Genomic DNA, 22,436 nt, shown 5'->3' with positions numbered 1-22,436 from the left:
TTAGGAAGGATTTATAACTTGTCTTGCATGCCCAGTGAAGGTTAGATGATGGAAATACCTTCCCCTATTTATCTGGATGTTTTCCCTAGTGTTTGGGCCTTCCTGTCTTATGCCTCTCTTCAAGAAGTAGATAATGAACGAATCATTCATAAGGCAAAAGCTCTGAGGGAACTGTTAATGTTCCTTTTCCATCTTGACCAGCCTGAATAAGGCAACATGTTAAAAGCAAGTTGATCTACCAAAAATCAGGAGACTGACCGTATCTTTTGAGTCTGAGACTACCCTGGGTGGCTGACTTCTAGGAAGATCTGCTGCTCTATGCCATCTTTCTTTGTAGATGTAGTTAGTTTCCAAGGACCTTTTTGCAAGGAAAATAGTAAAGACGTATCCTAGCATTTTATTTTTCACAATATAAAAATACCACGTAAATAAAGAAATTTGACTCGGGGAACTTTGTCCTTAGTATGTGGGAGACTCTGGAATTGAGAAGGAGTGCAGCATTGGGTGAAATACCATTTTTCCCCTGTCTGTGGATTAGACTGACCTCTGCTAGAGATGTTTTTTTCCAATCTCTTTAAGAGCACCTTAACAGAAAACTTTCCGTTAAGACTGGGTATCTAAATCACTGGATATCTCACACATGTACTCTCAGTGATGTCACCCTACTGCTCTGTGTCCTGAATGTGGTGTTTGCACACACTTACAAGACATCGTAAGCCACAGAGGTGGAGTGAGGATTTTAACAAGGTATCTCTTCTAACTGTTAGCCCCTGAGAGCAGGTGATGGTATCAAGCCTAGCTGGTCTAGTCTGTAATTTTTAATACAATTAAATGAGAATGCAAACATGGTGTCTGTTTCTGCACTGGAGAAATTGCTGTCCCAAGGTAAGGTAATTCATATGTCCCACTTGCCTAATGTTTGAGGGAGCGGAGTCTGTGTCGATGCTTTTGGTTAGCTTGCCTGTGTGATATACCCATTGTGCACTGGTAGGTGAGCTCTGGGATCACCTAGGTTACGTGAAATTGCCGCCTCTGATTCATTTGCTAAGGAGATCTCTATAGTTAGCTTGTATTAAAATGAATGTGCCCGTAAATAGGCACTGAGATTAGTTCTGTTAAACTTTTCAGCTTTTGCTTTTCCATTTTTACAAAATCACCCTGTGTGTTTTGAAATGGAAATGCCAGAACACTGTAATCTTAAATACTAAGTACTTTTTGATGGTCACTTCAGTAGGAACATGTCTTGTTTTCTTCATCTTATCCCTTTAGCTGGGAGGGGGATATGGTGTGCTTCGTGTGCCTTGGCACAGGCAACTGAGTCACTTTCTTTCCCTTGAGCTGCTAGTGTTAAGTTGTCCATAGCTTTTTACGCATTGGTAAAATCATATTTTAAGATAACCTAAGGTACAAGCCCAAGGATGCTAAAAAAAAAATTAATTTTTTAAAAATCTATTTCTTTATTTGGCTCATGTGAAGTTCTTTTGCTGTAATTTGAAACCTGTTTTTTTTCCGTATGGAGCCTGTAATACAATAGTACTAGTCACAACTGTCTTACAAATTGATTTCCTTTAGGAATCCTTTTTGTGTTGAAATGCTGGGATAAAGGCGGTTTCAGTTGGTGGCCCTGTTACTGTGTCTGTTTAAATACTGTGATGGGAGAATTTCATTGCCCTGTAGGCAGCACAGCAGGGGGCGGCCCACAGCGTTGGGAAACAATTCCTGGTGTTGGTACTCAAAATAATTATCATAAGACTGCATGTCCTGGGGCCACAAACCCAAGATGTTTGGCTGCCGTCATCAATAACTATGGTTGCTGATGTTCTGTAAGTCTGAATTCTGGCTGTTTCTTGACAGCTGGTGTGATGGATCATAGCAGGTTAGTTGTTCATTTGCATCAAGTCTCGTACATAAATATGGATCAGAAGCAGCTGTTGATATCTGGCAAGCTTAATATTAACTGTCTCTTTTCCTTATTCTGATCAAATTTTAGGAATATCCAATAATAAAGTCTGATTTTCTTTTGAAGAAATTGCGTTGTCTTAAAGCGTTGGAGTTCTTCCAAAGGCTTCTTTGTTGAAAAGATAGTTTCATACATTTCCTGTGCAGACTAATAAGTTTCTGAAGCGCATATGGGAAGTTCTGTGGATACATGCATATAAAGTAGTCTCTTTTTTTTTCCTAGAGCTCTTAAGCCATGAAAATGCAACGACGCTGAATGATGTCAAGACGTTGGTTCAGCAGTTGTATACCGCCTTGTGCATTGAGGAGCACCAGCTGAACAAAGAGAAGGAGCTGATAGGGAGACTAGAGGAATTGAAGGAGCAACTAGCACCGCTAGAAAAAGTGAGATGTTTCTCATTGTATTTTACTTACCCTCCAAAATCATCCTTAATTTATTTCAAGGTTTTAATTAGGTTCCTGGCATGCTTTGAATAGTTTTAAGACAACTGAAGCAAATGTTGCACTAAGTGTATACCAAACCATGCCTGGTTTTGGTTTCTGTGTGGAAGGATTTTGTTTCCTTGCTTTATATAATTGGAAATGAACTTGGTAGTAAATAAAGACTGGGGCTAACGCAACAGAACATCTCTGAACATAGAGAATTAAGCACCTGTCTGAGGCATTCAGAGCATGCTTCGAGTAAACTATGGATGATAAGAGACTGATGGAAAAGTAGTCTAGATTTGTCTGCATAATCTAGACTCAAATCATGTTTCAAACCACTTAACATGAATATAAATACAAGGTACTATTTTTACATTATCTCTAAATGATATTAACATAATTATTTTTGAGAATACAAGGTGTGTGCTTCTGTCTTCTGTAGGTAAGGATGGAGCTCAGCAGAAAAGCAGAGAAGAGGACAACCTTGGTGTTGTGGGGAGGCCTGGCCTATATGGCCACTCAGTTTGGGATTCTGGCCCGCCTCACCTGGTGGGAATATTCTTGGGACATTATGGAACCAGTCACCTATTTCATCACCTATGGTAGTGCCATGGCAATGTATGCTTATTTCGTAATGACTCGCCAGGTAGGACTTGTTGTGCTGATGTTGACGCTTCAGTAGAAGACTTTTTAAGCTCTACTCCCTAGGAAAATAGCGAAAATGTGCCTGTTTAGAAGTAGCTTTGTCATTTCTTTATCCTGTCGGAACCTAGATGCCACTTGATTTTATTTGTGCTGTCCGGGATGGTGGTGTATGGTTGTGAGATTTTCTGGTGGTGGTCATTGCTGATTTCCTGGTTGTCTTACCATGATGCTTATATATGTTTGGTGGTTGACTGCTTTAGCTGTACAGGTTCATCTACTGACAGATAATGGTTTTTGCATGCACCCACACACAGCCTCACACACGTTGACTTGCACCAGAGGCCTCCAAGTGCTGTGACTTATTAGCTTAGATAAACTATGGGTGCACAAGGTACCTTCTGAGTTTCAAGGAAGCCCACCTCTCTGACATGAGATGCTGGCCTGTTTAGTGAGATGAAGGCTCAGGGATCTTGTTGGAAATGCTTTTGCTTAGGTGTTTTATGGATCTGGTCTCCCATCCAGATCCTTCTCTCAATCCTTGTAGTTGTGGCAGACTATGTGTGGGTTTACTAGTACATGGTTTGTCTCATCACTCCCTCCTAAACTTGATAATCCCACCTAAGTAACAAGGGATGGCTCGAAGAGTCTCTACAGTCACAAGACCATCAGAACAGATGCTGCAGGTGTTCCAGCAGAGTGTCCCAGGGGTCTGTCAGGTGCATCATTTCAGGGGCTGAGGACATGCGTAGCCCTGCCAGGGCTGCTGCAATAGTTTCTGCCAGGTGTGGTTGGAACTTCTGCTGTGTTTGAACTCAGGTTTGATGTTTTAATTGTCATCTGTATCAATTAGTACCTCTTATGCCAGACCTTAAAATCTCAGTGTTTCTGGGATGGCGTGACACTGAACGCAGCTTTTCTTCACCTGATAGCCTTGGTCATTGCGTACCAGACACAGAGGCTGTGGGGTGTTCCAGTGCAAGGGACAGTTAATTTCAGCAGGCAGACCTGTACTTTGTGGAGGCTGTGTGGGATTTGGTGTGAACAGCTCTGCTGCTCCGAGTTATCTGCACGCTCTAAGCAGCTGTGATTTTTTTCTAGTAGAGTATCCTTGGCAAAACCTGTGGTATTAGGCTCTTGTTCTTGCTTGTATAGCTTGGTTGAGAGATGAACTCATAAGCAACTATTGTTGCTTTAATTAGCTGTTGCATGTTTATGACCTTAAAAAGAGAGTAAGGGCCATCTTACAAAGGCTTTCTTCTGGTATTTATAGCTTTTTTTTTTTCCTCCCCACAAACTTGTCAGTATTGGAACCCTGAAATGTGTTAGTTTTTCTTCTCCCAGCATGGAAGGATTCACACATTGGGGACAGGAGGGAGGTGACGGTAACTCACTGCTGGAGTGTAAGATACTAGTAGAGAAGCAAATGCCTGTACTGGGTCTGGCTGGGATGGAGCTAAGGTTCTTCACAGCAGCTGGTATGGTGCTGTGTTTTGGATTTGTGACCAAAACAGTCTTGACAACACACCAGTGTTTTTGTTACTGCGCAAGCACTCTTCAGGAATATCGAGGTCGTCTCTCTTACTCCTCCCCTACCACCTCCACACACACACCACCCCCAGGAGTAGGCTGGATGGTGGTGACACGTTGCGAAGGGGATACAGCCAGGACAGCTGACCTGAACTGACCAAAATAATACCATGTAATGTCATGTTCAGCAATAAACTGTGGTGGGGGGAGTTTCTCCAAAGCAGCTGTTGCTCAGAGACTGGCTGGGCATTGGTCTGCTGGTGTGAGGTGCTGAGTGATTGCTTTTGCATCACCCTTAAGGGTCTTTTTTTCTTAATTTGTTAAGCTGTCTTTATCTTGACTCTAAGTTCTTCTTGGTTTTTGCCCTTTTGATTCTCTTCCCCTATCCAACTGTGGAGGAGTGAGTGACTGACTGGGTGGGGGCTTAGTTGGTGGCTGGGGTCACCCCACCACAGTGGGTCAGCATAGACAATGCTGTCTGGTCTCGTGCCTTCACTGACAGAAACTAGTCATCCTCCCAAAACACACCTGATACATACTGTGCTAATGGTACCCTGTGTTGCAGCCTGTTGTGGCTTTATTCCTATCTTGTCTCCTTTTTTTCCTTTCAGGAGTATGTATATCCAGATGCCAGAGACAGACAGTACTTATTATTTTTCCATAAAGGAGCCAAAAAGACACGATTTGATCTAGAGAAATACAATCAACTCAAGGATGCAATTGCTCAGGTAACAAGAGTTTTTCCAGAAATAAGACAAAGAAATTACTGCTTGCTAGTTCTTAGTTACTATTAATAGATGCACCTCAAAGAAGAATGGATGTATCTTAAGTTTTCAGCCCATTTTCTTGTCACAGCCCCAGTGCAATCACTGTGAATTGGCTTTGATTTGCGCAGGAGTAGAACTGCTGGATGTGTAAATCAAAATGAAACAGTTGCCTATGTCTGTAAGGGCCTTTTAGAAACTGCTGGCAAATCTTGAGTTGCTTCAGGCACTTCATGCCTCAGAGGAGCCTAATTCAAGATTTCCTTTCTTCTCAGCTCCTACACACCAGATGGATTTAGTGAGGAATGAAGACTTGCATCCATTCAGTTCATGTCTTCTTGACATAGCACTTCAGTGCACCGGTTGCAGTCCTGGAAAATAATGTTCAAGAAATTTAGCTGTATTGTTAGTGGCAATGGGGGCAGATTTCTCATATTCTGGAGGCAGACACTTTTGGCAGACTGTCCACACTGTGGGATCTGTTCAACAAAGGAGTCGGGTAGAGATCTTTCCTCATATTTCTGAGATACTTTCTGCAGAAGGATGGTGTAAGCAGGAAAAGCAGAGCTACCACATGCTTTTTCACTGCTCCATATCATTCTCTGTTTATTCCCAGGCTCTGAAAATGACAGTGTAGGATATGCAGGGCAAGATGTGTTCTTCTCTTGCCTTGGAGAAGGAGTGCTGCAAGGAGTAGAGGGAGATCAGGGCTAGGCTCTCTTGGTTTCATGAGAAACCCAGAAAAACTTCTGAGTTTTCTCATGCTGTGCTGAATATAGATAGCCTTGGGTGGCTGTATTTTCATGGAGTCTTTCTTCTGGAATCAACCATTCCCATTAATTTAGTTGGGTTTGTTGTTTTTTTTGGTGGGGTTTTTGGGGGTTTTTTTTAAGAATGTTCCAGTGAGTTTCTGGGAATCAAATCGTCCCTACCATATTCCTTTTAAGTGGCTGCGTGTAGCCAAGTTTAGAGAGGTACAGAGCAAATGTCTTTAAGTGCTGAGAATGGTTTTCCCAAATATGAACCTGTCGCTTTGTTTTACTTTTTGAATGCTTCCCTTCTGGACAGGAAAACCAAGGAAATATGGGAAAACTTTCCATTCTGTAAAGGGGAATGGTATTGGGGGAAGGTGTATTGGGAGCTTGTTCTTTATAATGTGTCTTTTACTTTTAGGCAGAATTGGACCTTAAGAGGCTTCGAGACCCACTGCAGGTTCACCTGCCCATCCAGCAAATTGATGAAAAGGACTGATCAGCAAAGAAGCTCTGAACCCCGGCAAAAACCTGTTCATAGCTCTTGCCTTTTTAATTAAAGCATTGCAGGTGGAAGCTGGGAGGTGGTATGGGGGTGGAGGGTTTTTACCTTTAATCAAGACAAAGGACTGTTGGGGGGAATCTCTTAAATATGAAGATGGGACATTGTGGAATGTTAGTTCTGAAAAGGGCTTGGCAAATAGTCACATTTAAAACCTGTCTGAATGGCAATTGTGTACAAATACAGGATTGGGGGGGTTCATGAAAAGAATGTAATGCTGGGGTGTTAGGGGGGTGTCTTCTTCCAGCTTTGCAGGGTCTGCCTCTTGGTAAGACACCAGCAGCCTGCTTAGCTTTTTTAATTTTCCTTTACCTGATTCAGATCTCTTTCCCTCTTAAAAAAAGAAAAAGGAGAAAAAGAAAACAACAAAGAATTCAAGCCACTTGGAGCTGTGGCTGGTGATCAGAACTTGCGCTCCACCACCATTAACACGCACACTTCTGATCAGACCTGGTATCTTTTATAAAGTTACTACAAGACTGCTTTCTACTGGAAAACCATGAGCTTCCACTTCCCAACCCACCCCATGTGCTCCACTGACTTCCTCCTTTGCTTATTTGTAGCACAGATTGGTTGTAGCCAAGTGAGAGAAGGAATGAGTTTTCTTCTGGACATTTGATAATTGATATTTTGGATTATTCCATAATAACTATAGAAACTTTACGTCCCTTGAGCTCCTTCTAGAAATCAATGGCAGCATTGCATGAGAGGTTTTTTATATTCAGTCTTAAGGGAGGGAGATTCCCCTCTTCCTACCCCAAATCTGATAGCCACCTGGACTACAAAATTATGAAGGTGTAAAGGATTATGAAACTGTCACAGAATCATGACTCCTGCTTTTAAATGAACAGTTTTGGAACATGGAATAATTAAACTTGATATTTGATTGCTTGTGTAACAGGATAAAAGGTCTCGTATACGGTCAAAACATTTTCCTTGCCCAGAGGCTTTTTGAAAGCCTGGGGCTCTTGCAGTGCAAGACACAGAACTACTTCAGTTGTCTAGCACTTCCCCCTAATTAAGTAGCTTTAAATGAACTTTGCATCCACAGGTCAGAATTTCTTAGGAGTGGCTAATGACATCTCTTGTTCTTAGCTAAAAGAAATAGAGGAAGGAAAGTCAACCCATTGCCCTCTCTTCTAGCCAAGGCTAGCTGATTTCTAAGCAGATAAAACATCTCTTCATTCAAAGCAGGTCAGTCTGTTTTAGCATCCTGCTGATAAATACTGTGGAGACAGGATGAAGGTGGGAGAAGGGCATTAAGCTTTATATACAGAAAGGCTGGCTGCTTTTTTGATGTTTCACTACTACTCCTCACTGTGTCATGGAAAGAGGCTTCTGGGTTTTTTTGGAGAACCATGTTTTAAAAATAATAGGAAAGAAAAAAACAAATCAGTATTAACTAGATGCCAGGTGCCTTGCAGATGTGGAAACACAGCTGGGATTGCTGCCTCTTCTCACTCAATGGCATGTTGGACTGAATGGGTGCATGTTTCTAGTTTTGTTTTTTTCTCCCTTCCCCTTTTTCCTCTGTCTTTCAATTTAATTACATTGCGTGATTATTTTTTATCTGTTTTATCCTGTTTGTGTGGTGAGTTTTAAAGGGAAAAAATTGAACACGATCCTGTAGCTGAATCCTTGGTGTGTGTTTGGGATGAGGGAGGGAGCATGGAGAAAAGTCCTTCTTTAAAAAAAAAAAAAAACACAACAAAAAAACAAAAAACTGAACATGTGTAAAATCCTGTATCATTTATCAAATATGTATAAAAGAGCAATGTACTTCTGGAACAATAAATAACTATTCAATTTTTGAATCAGTGCTCTTGAATAACGTTATTTTGCCCATCTGAGAAAAGAATATTCTATATGTGGTAGCTGTCTCCTGAGTTTCCTCCATTTCTTTTTGTTTAGGTTATTTCTTCTTGACCTTTCATCACTGAGGCTGTGGTGATGCAGATAATAGCTTTCCTGAAGAAGCTCGGATGGAGATCTTGCTGTCATGCCTAGCTATATAACACAGGGATCTTGGGAGCAGTTGAGGTGGTGAGGTAGAGGTATTTGGTCTAACAAAGATCTGCCTTTGGCCAGTGTAGTAGCTCCATGTGGAGGCTGACAAAATCTGGAGACATGTGGCAGGTTGCAGGATAAGAATATATATGGGTTGTGTAATGCCCAGCAACCTAAAAGGTACCAACTGGTGTCAGTGTATTTCTATATTGCATTCAAGTACTGTTTCAGAGGAAAACTGAAGTTTTAAGCTTATGTTACTTTCTTTCTGGGCCCTTGAATGGCTGAGGTCTGATTTGTCATGGTGACATTCATTAAATTTGGGCATCAGCAGACTGTACTTTTTCCAAACTTTATAGGACGTTCAGATGAGATGTTTGGTGCCAGAAGGTTTTTATCATGTCCATTGACTGTTCAAAAAAAAAAAAAAAAATCCATGATTGGCCAGTTTTTAAAACGGCTAACTCTCTTGTGTTTTTTAAAGGCGCAAGGGAGGGACTGGAAGCAGTTAGTTGTTGTGACCTACCTTGAATCACTGCTGAAATTCATTTCGGCCAATGCTGACAAACCCTCTTCCTCCAAGCAGCCCTTAGTTTGCTGCTGAGTACAGATGAGCTGCTGCCCTCCCTAGACAAATTGCTTGGATCGGTTGCATAACTCATTATCCATTTTGGCATCCAGAAGAACTGCAGACTTTGACATCCAGCACCACAATCCCTATTTTGAAAACAAGAAAATACTCTGACAAAATTGTTCCTGCATGTGCTTTAATGTTGTTCTAGAGATGATGTGGGAAAAGGAGTTAAATAAGACTCTGAAACTGTACCCTGAAGCAGGGGCTGTCTGGTGGGTGTTGTTAGTCCCCCTGGAAGATTGCTGTCCCGCTCCGCTCTGCACCCCCAGTGCACATGTGGTCTCTGCCGGGGGTGAATGACCTTGCTGTCTCGTGTCTCGGACCCAGGTCCTGACCTGCTGCAGCAGCCTAAGAGCAGGCCGTGCTGAATCCTAATGTAACGCTGCATTCTTAATACCCTCTGAAGGATAAACAGCAGTGTGCGTTGCAGCGTTCAGATGCTGCTTTTTCTACCAACTTTGTTATTCATTTGGTTAACCTCTCTTCCCCCTTTTTCTGAGGGAGCTTTCAAATAAATACATGTCAAGTTCTAAATTGTCTGGAGAAATGTATCAGGTTTCCTTTTTGCCACGCCTGCGAGGCTCTACCTTGCAAACCTCTCTAGGGGAGGTGTTCATGGCTCCTTTTTCCTGAAGAGCAAAGAAACCCTTTTTCTTTTCACCTCTAGCCCTTCTTACCTGGCAGACAGTGGTGATGATCACCTTGCTCTATGTTCTTGCGCTTCCATGTTGGCTCTAAGAGGGTCTGCACGGTGCTCTGAAGCTGCTGTTGGCTGTCAGTCCTTGGCACTATGTCTGTCAAGTGAAGCTGGCCAAGTTGCCCTGTCTTTCTGAGCCAGTGGACAATTTCTTTCATCTCCTCTGTGTTTTTTGTGTGGAGTTGTCAATGCCAACTGCTTTCCTCTGTGCTACATTCTATGACTTTATTTTTACATAGGAAGGAGATTCTTTTTCTACCTATGCCAAGAGATTCTGATTATTCCCTTTCAAAAAAAAAATGTTTTCTATATGGACATTAAAGGAGAGAAAAGTGAAATACAGGAGTGGAAATTAAACTTGCAGTGTATGTAAGCCCTGAAGTATGGGAGAAGCTGGTGTTACGTTGTGTCATTGTGGCTCTGTGCACTTGTACAAGGTGGGTCCTGCTCCTGTCTCTGCCCCTGACTAGTTTTGCAATAGTGGCAAGCTGTCTGTGCCCTAGTTCCTCCATCTAGGAATTGAGGATCATGGAAAATACACTGGGTTCTGTAGCAACTGTGGAAAAACGCTCTCAAAACACCAAGTTCTGCTTCACAGGGCTTCACTAAGGCAAAGGAAATAACTGCTACTCTTTGCTAGGAGTTATGTACTTGTCTGATTTTAATGGGGTCTTGGTGTTTTACTTTCTTGTTGAGTTGGCTCATACCTCACCGAACTCCTGTGCGCTCTCTGATCTCAACCGCCCTTCCCATTGGCACCGTGTCCTGGGACAAGTTGTTTACAGCAACAAGGCCTATCTCTAAGTCCTTGACATTCGTGCAATCCATCTCAGCAGCTTGTCAAGGCTAATTGTGAACATACATCCTCACATCAATCGCAGCCAGGGATCCTGTCGTGTGTGTCGGGTTCTCCTCTGTCCCGGCGGCAGGAAGCACTGATTAGCTCATCCGCCTGCTCCTTCTAGGCAAGCTGAGGGATTCTTCACACACCTCACCTTCCTCAAGCGTTGGCGTGTCTTGAGAGGGGGTTCTGGCAAAGGCAAGGCCAGCTTCAGAAAACACCAAAGCATCTTTACTCATTAGTCCATTAGCACAAGCAGTATGAGGCTTTTTAGCCTAGCCAGTGCTTTGAAGGATTTGAGTTCCTTCTGTAAGGGTGGGAAAGCCTTCTAAATGTCTGGGAGAAGCAAGAAGTGTGGTTGCCACCTGCAAAATTAGCATCCTTTCTTGCATTAAAAATAGACATACCTAAGCTTAGACAGCAGCTGGTCTCTTGGGTGCCAAAATAAAATTCCAGTTCTTTATTTTAATATTGCTTTCCCTCTTCATATCTTTTAACCCATACTGGTGACTACTTTTAAGAAATACTAACTTGATCCTGATTCTTCTTGCTGCTTGGGAAGTCAGGATCACTTGTCTTTGGGGTGGGGAAGAGGAGGTCAGGAACAACAGATTTACCAGATCTGTCTAGAGGGTGCAGGCCCTACAGCATCTGGAGTACTCCATTGGAACTGTATCCTTTCTCCCTGAGGGTCTGTTTGCAGGAGGGTTTTTTGTTTGTTTTTTTTCCCCCTTCCCTTCTTAGTAATAATTGCTCCAGCTCCCCGAGGCATAGATTTGCAGTGGCCTACTCTAATACAGGCTACCATTGTTTGTGGGGGAACTGGAGCTATTTATGTCACCCAAAATAACTTGCAAAGCAAAGAGGAAGTGCTGATAAAAGAGTTGCATCTGCTGGTGCTTTCGTCAGAAGACTGAGATGGTCTTTGTCGTTCCTGTGGATTCCAAAAATGTTAGAGCTGACACACTGACTCTTCTCCATCTTTAGACTGTTTCCTTGAACTAGAAGTTATGGTGATTTGGGATAGTGTCATTGCTGGGAATGCTGGGGCATCTCCTGATTTAATCCATTTTGGAGAATTTGATTTGTGACACCTTTGAGGCTCAAAACTGCTATGATGCTGTTCATTTCTCTATGTTAATTGTCAGTCACTTACATATAACTGTCAAAACATTACTAGTGTCAGGCCTAATATATCACCTACAAAAATAAAAGCAGCTGGTAATGAAATGGTTCAGATAAATATACACATCTCTAACACAAACAGAAAATTCAATTCAAGCTTGTCAGTTTTATTTACCCAGGATCTTAAGTATGAATCAACCTTTCAATGTAAATGGCAAAATATAACTTCCTGTGGCTTGCTGTATTATTCTCCGTTCAATTTTAGTTTCTCTTCTGGGAATTCACATAATCACCTTTTGAGGGTTATCTGCCCTGCTAACTTTGCATAGTGAATTTGTTCTCCTTTCCTGTTGTTGAAAAAAACTTTTCTGGTACTGCGTGGCTGTCAGCACAATATAGCCACAAAGGTTTTGGTTTTTTTTTTTTTTTTTTCCCCTAGAGTTATTCACCACTGGAAAAGATTTCTGGGGTGGAGCAGAGCAGCATATTGCACTTCACTGCCAGGGGAGCACCCAGACGGGGAGAGGCCCTTGAGAACTTTTTATAACGTATAATTTCTGCAAAGCAGGCAAATATCCAACTCCTTGTCTCATGCAAACTCAATATGAAAATAACGGAGCCATTTTTTTCCTACTGGGATTTAAAGCTACCACATCAACCTTGACATTATTCCTTATGCCAGCCTGCTGCAGAAATGCAGGGTGCAAAGGAGATGTGGAAGTAAATGCCTACACTTGCTTGATTGTGCAATTACTGTAGGCTTAGCTGTAGTCTTTGCTGATGGAGAGCTTTCTGCCTGCAGATGATTTCCTGGTGAACTGTACGACCATTGTTCATAAGCAGGGAGGGACCTGTAGATGTGTGTATGTACATATATGTTAAAAACAGGAGTATTAAATCTATTCTTTCTAATAAGAGCTACAGCTAGTGGCATGAGAGGGAAGATCCCTTTCAGCTTATTCGGTAACCTTGATATCTCTCACTGTCAGTCACAGTGCCTGGTTTGCTTTAATAGAGAGCAGATTTCAGTGTGCTGTATCTTATCTATAGCCAGAGCTCATGGTGATGACCTGCAACTCAACCTAGTTTGGTTTAAACCGGTAAGGCAGAGGTTCTCACTCAAGTTTTGCATGGAAGTTAGTTCAGTAATGTTTGGTTTCTTCTTTGTTGGTTTGGTTTTGGTTTTTTAAAGCCAGAGGTCACAGGAATACTGCAGAAAAATGTCCTTATTTGCCTTGTTTGATAATCTCGCTACAGTGGTCAGCTTGTGTGACCAGGAGTGGAAAGGGTCTTTGTGTAGCATAGGAACAGCTTATTTCCCTGTGGGACACCAGTCTTTCACTTTGACTGATGTTCTCATTGTAGCTCTGATCCAAGCATTCGTCTGCAATCTCTGCTCGGAAGGATCATTTCTCCTCCTTTGGCCACTATTTCCTGCAGTTAAAGCTCTCTAGCTGGTGTTTTCTGCCTGTGGGGAGCCATGAAGGAGCTTGTGGAAGGAGCAGAGATAAAAACAAGCACCCATCTGTTCTTCTTTTCCATCCCTTCGGGATGTCCGGGTGTCCCTGGTTAGAATTCTTCTCCAGATAAGATAGTGGAGGTGTCACTGTGGGGCAGTCAGGCCAGAAAACAATAGCGGGTTGAGTCCAAAACCCAAGATTGATCAGTAAGTACATCTCTGTTGTCAATAAGGGGCAGAGCTGCTCTGTGGAGGTCAAGGCTGGAGCTGTACCCCACATCCCTTCAGCTTCTTCCTCTGATAAACTTCCAGGAGAGCTATCAAACTTGTTCTTCGGAAAGCTTGGGGTCAGAAGCTCCACTGTGAGGAAGGCTGCAAGAGCCATAGCGTGTGTAAGGGCTTTCAAGCCTCTGTTACTTGAGTGGTAACTGTTCCTTGGTTGAGTGGGATGTTCCAGTACCTGTTTTTCTGCATCTGCTTCGTTATCCAGTTGCAGCCAGTGTCTTCGATGGGTGAGTAAAAAGGCATTGCCTTCAAGCTTATTTCTGTTTGCCATCTTTAAGGTTTGTGCCGAGCCTTAGTGTTCTTAGGTGAAAGACTAGGAGATGTGAGAAATATCCTTTTTCTTTGAAGGTAGCGTGAAGTTCTTTCCAATTGGAAAGGTCTTTCTGTCACAGAGCGTAAAGATTCCCATATTGGGAGAATCTCTACTGCCAAGGCACTGTGGGATTTTCCTCTCCCTTCAGAAGAGAGACTCTGAGTAGATATTATGATACTTTTTCACCTGCTGCTTTGACAAATTTTAACTGAATTTAGTGTCATAATGCAGTGCTGCTCATTTCATGGCTTAGTCGTGCCAGAGCAGAGACCTCTGGTTACACAATAGACACAGGATTAATCTCCCTGCAGAATGGTGGGCTTATGAATGCTTGCTACAACCTGATTTGTCATCCAGTATATATGGTAGAATGTCAGCTAGAGAACTAATGATATCATCAAGATTACAAATTGAAAAGCTTTACTTCATAGCTAATGCTTGTCAGGCTGAATTGCTCAGGCCATGCAAGAAGTGTTGGGGAGGAAAAAAATTGAGCCAAGAAAAATGAAAAACAGAGGGAACTGGAGACAGTTATATGTCTTGTGCAAAACCCCCATGCTTTCGTTGTCTGGGGAGAGGCAATAGGAGGCTGATTGGTTGCTTCTATATTATCGTGGAGTTTTTTCTTAAAAACTCAAATTAGTTTTCCAGTAAACTGTGCTGCCAAAGACTGCTTGGTGTCTGCAGGAAGGTTGGTTTGGGGCAGTGCTGGCAGTCCGAGGGTGGCCACAGAGGGTCTGCAGTGTTCGAAGGAGCACTGTCTGCCTTTTCTGCTTGTTTGCTTCCCCTTCATTCCTGCCTGAAGCCCTCAGAGAAATGGGAGATGTGAGCGTGTGCTCCCCCATTCCCCTGAAATGCCTTCTTCCAGCTCCCTCTGAGCTGCTGCATGTTCATCTCAGTAAATTTTGTCTTTAAATTATTTTCTGAATGTTTAGGAGACAATGTGATCTCCCTAGATGAGTGTTTTCAGAGTCTGTCTGCAAAGGATATTTCATAAAGTTAATTATACTATATAAAAGCTAATGAGTGTGTATTTTTGGTGCTGCCCAGCTGGGAGGCTGACAGGGCATTCCTCGCTTCGCCTCATTTGGCTTTTAACGACACAGAAACCTTTTAATCTTAGTCAGTGACTCACCCTAAGGCCATACCGAATCATCTTGTGGAAACCAAGTGAGTTACGCTGAGGGAAGCCCAGAGCTGTTCAGCTGCGCGCAAAGAAAAGGCAGGACCCATCTCTTCTGTCGCAAGAAGTCAAGCGAGCTTTAGGAGGATGGGATTTAACAGTGCTGCTGCTGTCTGTGGGTAAGGGGAGGCACCTCTGCTGCTCAGGAGAACTCGACTGGTTGTAGTGGGAGTGAATCTGCTCCTCTGCCTATCTTGTGATTTACAGCACTAGAGATTCCCTTCGTAACCCAGATCTGTGCTCCCTGTGCCAGCTTGCGGCTCTGCAGCACTCTCATGGCTACGGCAGCTCCTCCTGCCTTTTGTGCTGGGTTTGAGGCCAGACAAAACATGTCTATGGCTGAGGAAGGTGTAAGGATGTTTGTCAAGAGAGATGTTCTGTTTGTGAGAAGCTACAAGATAGCATGTCGGTGGGACAGGTATTTACAGAGGCTGCGGCTAAATACGGGTGACTTGAAGCCCATTCTCTGAAGCATTGTAGTTCCCACTTTAAAGTTAGTGAAGCAAATCAAAATAATGAACTGAGAAGGTTTGTCTGCGTCCTGAGCATTCTAATAGAAACAGTATAATGTCTCCCCACTGCCCAAATTGCATCACCCTATTGTATAAACAGATGCAAAACTGAGAGTGCGATTTTAGAACTTAAAAAGAAATGTGGTGTGGAAAGCAGAGGGTATTCCAATCTGAGATACATTTAATCAGAATGATTGGTTTTATTAGCCTAATTCTAGGCAATAATAATCAATTTTCCCTACTCAAGACAGTATTAGCATTCATTTTGCTTAATAGGAAATAGCTAGTCATGGGTAAGTAGTGCTTAATCGGGTATTAAATGTAAGTGAAAATGAAACCTCTGGACTTTTAGGGAGAAAGCTGCCAGATCAGAGTTAATTAGAAGAAGACTGAATATGTAATGAACACTTCAATTCTTCATTTTTTTTCTCCCGATGGTATTCTTACAGTTTAATTGTTTGCAGAAGGTTCAGAAAGGCCTCTGAAAACAGACATGCTCCTTGAGCACTGTATAAACAAGCCACACATATACTAGGAGGTCCATGTGTTTATATCTTGCCTTCACAAACAGTCACTTCACTCACAAACATCTGATCTCCTGTGAAGATCAGGAGGGTTTGTGGGCTTGCAAGGAACCTGACTGTGTAGAGTTGAACACTTTGCTCCCCGGTAGGCCCTGATTCAGACTTCATGCTCTCTAGCTTTTAAGATAATAAATGAAAATATATGGGGAAGCTGTTTCATTGAGATGCAGGGAGGCAGCAACCTCACACAGAACCACGATAGATACTGTGAATCGTAGAGGTCGTTAGCAACTGGCAGAGAGGGAAGTGAGGGACAGAGTCTCTGAAGGAGACCAGGGCACATCTAAGTAAATCTTTAAATACAGACGGCTGCCACCAATCTCACTTGCCCCACTGCAGAATTTTAGAGTGCACAGATTTGACTTACAGCTCTTTCAACTCACCTTGGCATAAATGTACATAGCTGTAGGGGAGACAGTGGAGAACAAAATCCCAGGCAAATGGAGCAGGGTCTCTTTCTCCTGCCTCACCTCTCTAAGCATAGAATCTTGGTCAGAGACGGCCTGATGGGCTATAGATCAACTTCATTGTGACCTGGGAGAGCAGTTTTTATATTTAGCTGTTTAAAATTGTAGCTGATAAATTATGGTCAGAAGTTGCTTACAATTATATAGGGGTGTAATAATTGAAATGGAGTATTTTCTTTCTGTACACCTTAAATGTAGCATTCCTGTTGCATATCTTGCAGTTCACAGTTTAACTGGTGCTTTGCAAGGTGGGTCTCTCTGTCTTGTGGTTATGGCAACTCAACTGTGAGGGCTGACACCAGCTACGGGTGGATTTTGAGAGGCTGCATAACCAGTTTGAAGCCTGGTCCTTTTCTCCAAGGGATGTGGGAGTTACCAGTGACTACAGGAGGGGCTTTCAGATGCTCAGTTGGTACTTGAACAAAGGGTGGATGTCCTAGGCTAGATCCAGTGCTCCCAGGATGTATTTCCTATGGCAAAATCACTACCTGGCCCTTAGATGTGCCTTTCCCCCCCCTCCCCCCCGTCATACAGCAGCTAAACAGCAAGTCCGACTCGCATAATGTTGTAAGATCTCTGTTAATTTCCTTTTTCTTCCAAGACATTTAAGCTGAGCTGTCAGAATTTTCCACAAGGCAATTATTTAGCTGGTATCGCTGTTTCTCCCTGGGGATCTTTATCTATCACAATGATTCTGTCAGGTCAGGAGTAGAAAAAGAAAATGTTTTGCATTCCTTGCAATTAGCAGTCAACAACTTGATATCTACCAGACATTCTCTCTTGTCTCTTGTTGCATGTCTCAGCCCTGGACCCCTGCTCTGCCTACATCAGCCTGAACGAGCCCTGGAGGAACACAGACCATCAGATAAACAGTTCCCACGGCCAGCCGACATGCGACAGTCAAATCGACGGGGAGTGGTATCGCTTCACTGGCATGGCCGGCGACGCTATGCCTACCTTCTGCATCCCGGAGAACCACTGTGGCACCCACGCTCCCATCTGGCTGAACGGCAGCCACCCGCGAGAGTCGGACGGCATCGTTCCACGCCAAGCCTGTGCCAGCTTCAATGGGAACTGCTGCCTTTGGAATACCACGATTGATGTCAAGGCGTGTCCGGGCGGGTACTACGTGTATCACTTAACCAAGCCTAGCGTTTGTTTCCATGCCTACTGTGGGCGTAAGTAACTGCCGAGGTCACTTTTCTGAAACCCCTTTGTCCCCATGATGTGGGAGAGGTGTGAGCATCCATACACCCACGAGAGGTGGTGACTAGTTTTTGCCTTTCACAGAATCACCTAGGTTGGAAAAGACCTCGAAGATCCTCCAGTCCAACCATGAACCTCACACTGACCGTTCCCAACTCCACCAGGTCCCTCAACACTGGGTCAACCCGACTCTTAAACCCTTCCAGGGATGGGGACTCCACCCCTGCCCTGGGCAGCCCATTCCAACACCCAACAACCCCTTCTGGAAAGAAATACTTCCTAAGAGCCAGACTAAACCTTCCCTGGTGCAACTTGAGGCCATTCCCTCTTGTCCTATCACTTGTTACTTGGTTCAAGACAGATCCCCACCTCTCTGCAACCTCCTTTCAGGTAGTTGTAGAGGGCGATGAGGTCTCCCCTCATCCTCCTCTTCTCCAGACTAAACCCCCCCAGTTCCCTCAGCCGCTCCCCATCAGACCTGTGCTCCAGACCCTGCACCAGCTTCGTTGCTCTTTCTTGCCCAGAAGCGTGTCAGGTGATGTGGTACAGATGGTGGCCTGTCTGTACGAGATCGATTAGACAGTTTCACCTCCATGAATTCTAGCCTTTGTTCGGCTAGCAGAAATCTTCCATAGTTGACCTGGCTGCAATGATTTAACGCTCTCTGTGGGCCCTGTGGTTTGTCTTGACATGCTACCAAAACCAAAATTTGCATCTCTGACTTACAGTAATTAAACTAGATTGTTTCTCATCAGCTTCAGTGGTTCAGCTTTCCTAATGTCTGTAACTGATGGACTAGATACAGGGCGTGAAGCTGACAGTACAAATACAGTATTTTCATTGCATGCTCAGTGGTTTGTGCTGACAACATTCTTATCATGCCCTAGATTTTTATGACATTTGTGATGTGGTGGATTGCCAGGGCTCCTGCCTCGACACCAGTGACTGCACATGTTCCCTGGGGACGACACTAGGACCTGATGGACAGACATGTCTTGGTAAGAGTGGAAATAACTTGTGTCAGTTACAGATGCTTTCTTTCACCTTTGCTCAAATCTCAATCCATTGTCTTACAAAGCTGTACAAAAAAAGGAAAAGTATTCTGAGAGGAGTTTTTCTCTCTCATTGCCTAGAAGAGGCCTTTGATTCTGTAAATGGTTCCCAATCTCTCCCCACAGGGTGAGATGCAACATCCCATGAGTGAGTACTTTCTGGTGCCCCTGTCATGGACAGAGGCTAGGTTTGCTTTCTGGATGGTCCAGCTGCTGAAGGCAGTAGCTTCACTGTCAGTAGCAGAGTCTCTTTGCAAGATCACGGCACAGTCTCATTGGTATTCAGGAATGGCTGTGTGGTCTGTCATTAGAGATTTCCTCTCAGCTGCTCTGTTAAATGTCTCTTTCTTCCAAGGAAAGTTTTGCTGGCTGCCGTAGGGCTATGCACTAAGCTTCACCATATTTCCTGCCCCTGTGGGGCATTGTCCAGGCCTGGGGCTTGAGGGGAGCCAAAGGATTGTAAATCACAGCACAGCTGCAGTGGTTTTAGGCAGCATGACAAAGTGGTGTTCAGGGGGCTGGCCCTTGGTGGCTGTACTGGTGGAGACTAGCATGACCAGCAGGGGGGTGGAGGGCTGTAAGTGAGAGCAGAGCGTGGAACGTAGGCTTCAGGGATTTGTGAGGGAATCCCCATGAACTTCTGAGGTGAGGAGAGCTGGGTGGTGCTGGGAGAAGGGAGAGCACATGGGCTTGTGAGGTCTTGGGAAGAAGGTGATCTGTGGGGCAGTGCAAGGGGCTGGGAAGGGGTAGCTGTTGGGGAGCTGCAGAGCCACACCGATGCATAGGAGGAGGTGATGTAGAGGGAGGAAGGAGTGCTGGTGTTCAGAGGAAGTGGAATCTCACCTTTGTGGCTTGATTTGGTGGAGAAGTCGAAAGCAGAGTTGGTGCAGGAGGCTGCGTGACAGATTAGTTTCTTCCATACGGACTTCAGCTGACAAGGCAGACACAAGTGGTTTCTTTCTTCACACTCCTCATGTCTCTGTGGGCATCAGGGTAGGGGCCACGGTCATTACAATATGTGAAGAGAGCAGCCTGGCCCCGCTGCAGATTTACACTTGCTCACACTGGTTCTACAGAAGGGTTTTGCTTAAACTGCTCCACATCACTACAGCCAAGTGGCTCACTTAGCTCTCTCAGCTAATTAAAAGCATTTATTCACTGCTTCTGTGCAAGACTTCCAGTCACAGCCGTGCCCTTGACAAGCACCAGCACTCAGTAAACGTGTGGCAGGCTCACCAGAAGGGATTTCCTGCAGCAGGGAGGCACGCAGGAGCCCTGAGCCTGTCTGCGTGTGCTGCAGCTGCCTTCATCCCCCCCATGGCCAGGCCGGGCAGGATTTCTGCTTCTCTTCATGATAACCAGATGGCACATCATCTCAGCTGTAATAATCACACCGGTTTACCTACCTGCAGCCTCTCTTGTTGTATGGCTCTCCCATCTTTCTAATGACTTTCTGTTGTGCTGAGTAATTGCGCAGTCACATCTCTGAGAGCAACCGTGCCGGCCTTCCTAAGAAACCAATCTGTATCAGCCTTTTCTATGCCTTTCCTCTATGGAGAATATTCTTCTTTTCCCAGGTCACCCTAAGAGGGGGGGCTGAAGATGCTGCAGTAATGCTAAGCAGCTCTGTCTGTGAATCCTCCCTGTGCTAGGCTGAGTTCTCTTCAGTACATTACATGCTTTGAATCCTAGAGTAAAACTGCTGATCCTAAGTTATATTTTCATTTGCAAACTTTCTTAGGGGTTAGATTAGGTCTTGGATTTTTTGTCAGGGATCCACCAACTCTTTGCATTGCCTTTGACCTCTGGAACACCTGGACCTGTGTTGTGCTAAGCCATGGTTAAAATCAGTTCAGTGCTTTCCCAGTCCAGTCTCAAGACAACCAGCCTGTGTCCCAGAAGTGCTGGTTGTTACTGGTGCAGAAGAGCAGGGACAGATCTGCTGTGTGTTGTAGAATTTGGAGGACCGGCAAGGTGAATTGCTGGGTACAGTCCTTGACCAAGCCAAGCTCTAGGACCTACTAACAGCAGCTCTATACCTTTGCCAGTAGCCCTTTCCCTCTTCACCCTCTGTTTTTAAGCAGCTTTAGTTTTATTGTTAGAAGGGAAAGTGTGGAACCTGTCACATGTGTGGAAAGGGGATTGTCTGTGTGTGTCTCCTGGACATGCTTCCTGCCTCCCAAAGCAAGGTATGGGCCATTTCTTTGGCTAAAAATATTCAATTCATGTTGCTTGTGGAAGGAGACACACCACCAGCTGCAGGCTGCAGGTACTGTGTATGTGTGGGACCACTTATATATACCTAAGAGAGCTCATCTCTGACCTGTCTCTTGAAATGGTTTGGGTTTTTTTTTCCTCAGTTTTAAGCTTCTGACATCTAGTAAATGGTAACTTCAAAGCTGTTTTGGTGAGACCCCATGTGAACCTTGATTGATAACCTCAGCATTCTGGCCTGCCTAAGAGAAATCGTTAGTTTTGTGGCTCAGCAATAGCAACGACTGTCCCTCTCTATTTGATTCACTTTTTGCACACAGAGATTAAATCAGGTTGAAGAATGAGAACCTCAGAGAACAAAGTACCTTTCAAAAAAAAAATAATAAAAGAGCAGACAGACATAGAGGAACTTTAGCCTTTAAAAGAGAAAATTAGGAGGAGTTTTCAGAGCTTTACCAAGAGTTTCAAAAGCATCTGCTGTGCTTTTTCCTCAATAAATACACTCAGCACCCTGGAGGGCTCTAATCTAGAGCTGAATGCAGCCAGCACAGAAATGTGACACAGGTACTATTCATGGGTAAATTGCTTTAGGTTATAAAAACTCAGTCCAGGCCTATTACAAGGTTATTCTGCAACCTTTACACAGAGTCCACGCCAGAAAGCGTGGGATGCCAGCTCAGGCACTTCTCTTTCTTCTGAGCTAAAAAGGTAGGAGCCACGGCTCTGTGGGAGGCTGCGGAGGAGCAGGGCAGTCATGGGGCAGTGAGGAGCTGAGTCCCCAGAGGCAGTAGCTCAGAACTGAGCTCTTCATCTCATCATCAGTACAGAATGTCCGGATAGCTAACAGTTGTGATGGCCTGTGTGGCACCAGCGCCCAGGTCAGGTCTCACCACGGTGAGTTGACATTTCTGTGCTGCAGAGAACACCTGAGCTGCTGCCTGGTGCAGGGAGCTCCCAGAGCTGGGGCAAGAAGACAAAATGATGAAATTTCTCATGACGTGACTTTTCTTGGGAAAGCTTCATGGGGTTCATTAAAATGTTTTGGTTTGATTTCAGCTCTATCTGTTTACAGCTGTTCTTCATTCCTGTGTCTGTATTTTAAAATAAGGGGTGAATCATTTAAAATTGCTGTAGGATAGTTGGCCACGCGTAGCAGTAGCAGGTGTGATACAAAAATAGATGGGGTTTATTTTTGACCGATTCTAGTATTCACCTAGTTTTA

General features: G+C 44.0%; 2 protein-coding genes across 8 annotated transcripts in view; both read left to right on the top strand.

Moving 5' to 3' along the window:
- MCU (mitochondrial calcium uniporter) overlaps positions 1–8,449 on the top strand; it is a 94,105-nt gene extending 85,656 nt beyond the window's left edge. For 2 of the 4 annotated variants that reach the window (XM_074874188.1, XM_074874189.1), the window contains exons 5-8: positions 2,183–2,343; positions 2,828–3,031; positions 5,169–5,285; positions 6,499–8,449. In XM_074874188.1, coding sequence (XP_074730289.1) covers positions 2,183–2,343; positions 2,828–3,031; positions 5,169–5,285; positions 6,499–6,633 — 617 coding nt within the window. In that variant the 3' untranslated portion in view covers positions 6,634–8,449. Of the gene's footprint in view, positions 1–2,182; positions 2,344–2,827; positions 3,032–5,168; positions 5,286–5,596; positions 5,774–6,494 lie in introns of those variants that run through there. The other 2 variants (XM_074874190.1, XM_074874191.1) reach the window with 2 other exon arrangements.
- The window catches only part of OIT3 (oncoprotein induced transcript 3), a 31,069-nt gene continuing 15,524 nt past the window's right edge, over positions 6,892–22,436 (top strand). Inside the window, exons 1-3 of one of the 4 annotated variants that reach the window (XM_074874186.1) lie at positions 6,892–7,088; positions 17,546–17,920; positions 18,836–18,946. In XM_074874186.1, coding sequence (XP_074730287.1) covers positions 17,677–17,920; positions 18,836–18,946 — 355 coding nt within the window. In that variant the 5' untranslated portion in view covers positions 6,892–7,088; positions 17,546–17,676. Of the gene's footprint in view, positions 7,089–8,550; positions 13,911–17,545; positions 17,921–18,835; positions 18,947–22,436 lie in introns of those variants that run through there. The other 3 variants (XM_074874185.1, XM_074874184.1, XM_074874183.1) reach the window with 3 other exon arrangements.

The sequence above is a fragment of the Strix uralensis genome, chromosome 7 (assembly GCF_047716275.1).
Source record: "Strix uralensis isolate ZFMK-TIS-50842 chromosome 7, bStrUra1, whole genome shotgun sequence".
Taxonomy (NCBI): domain Eukaryota; kingdom Metazoa; phylum Chordata; class Aves; order Strigiformes; family Strigidae; genus Strix; species Strix uralensis.
Note: the sequence above shows the minus strand (reverse complement) of the source record. Positions and strands in the feature narration are given on the sequence as shown.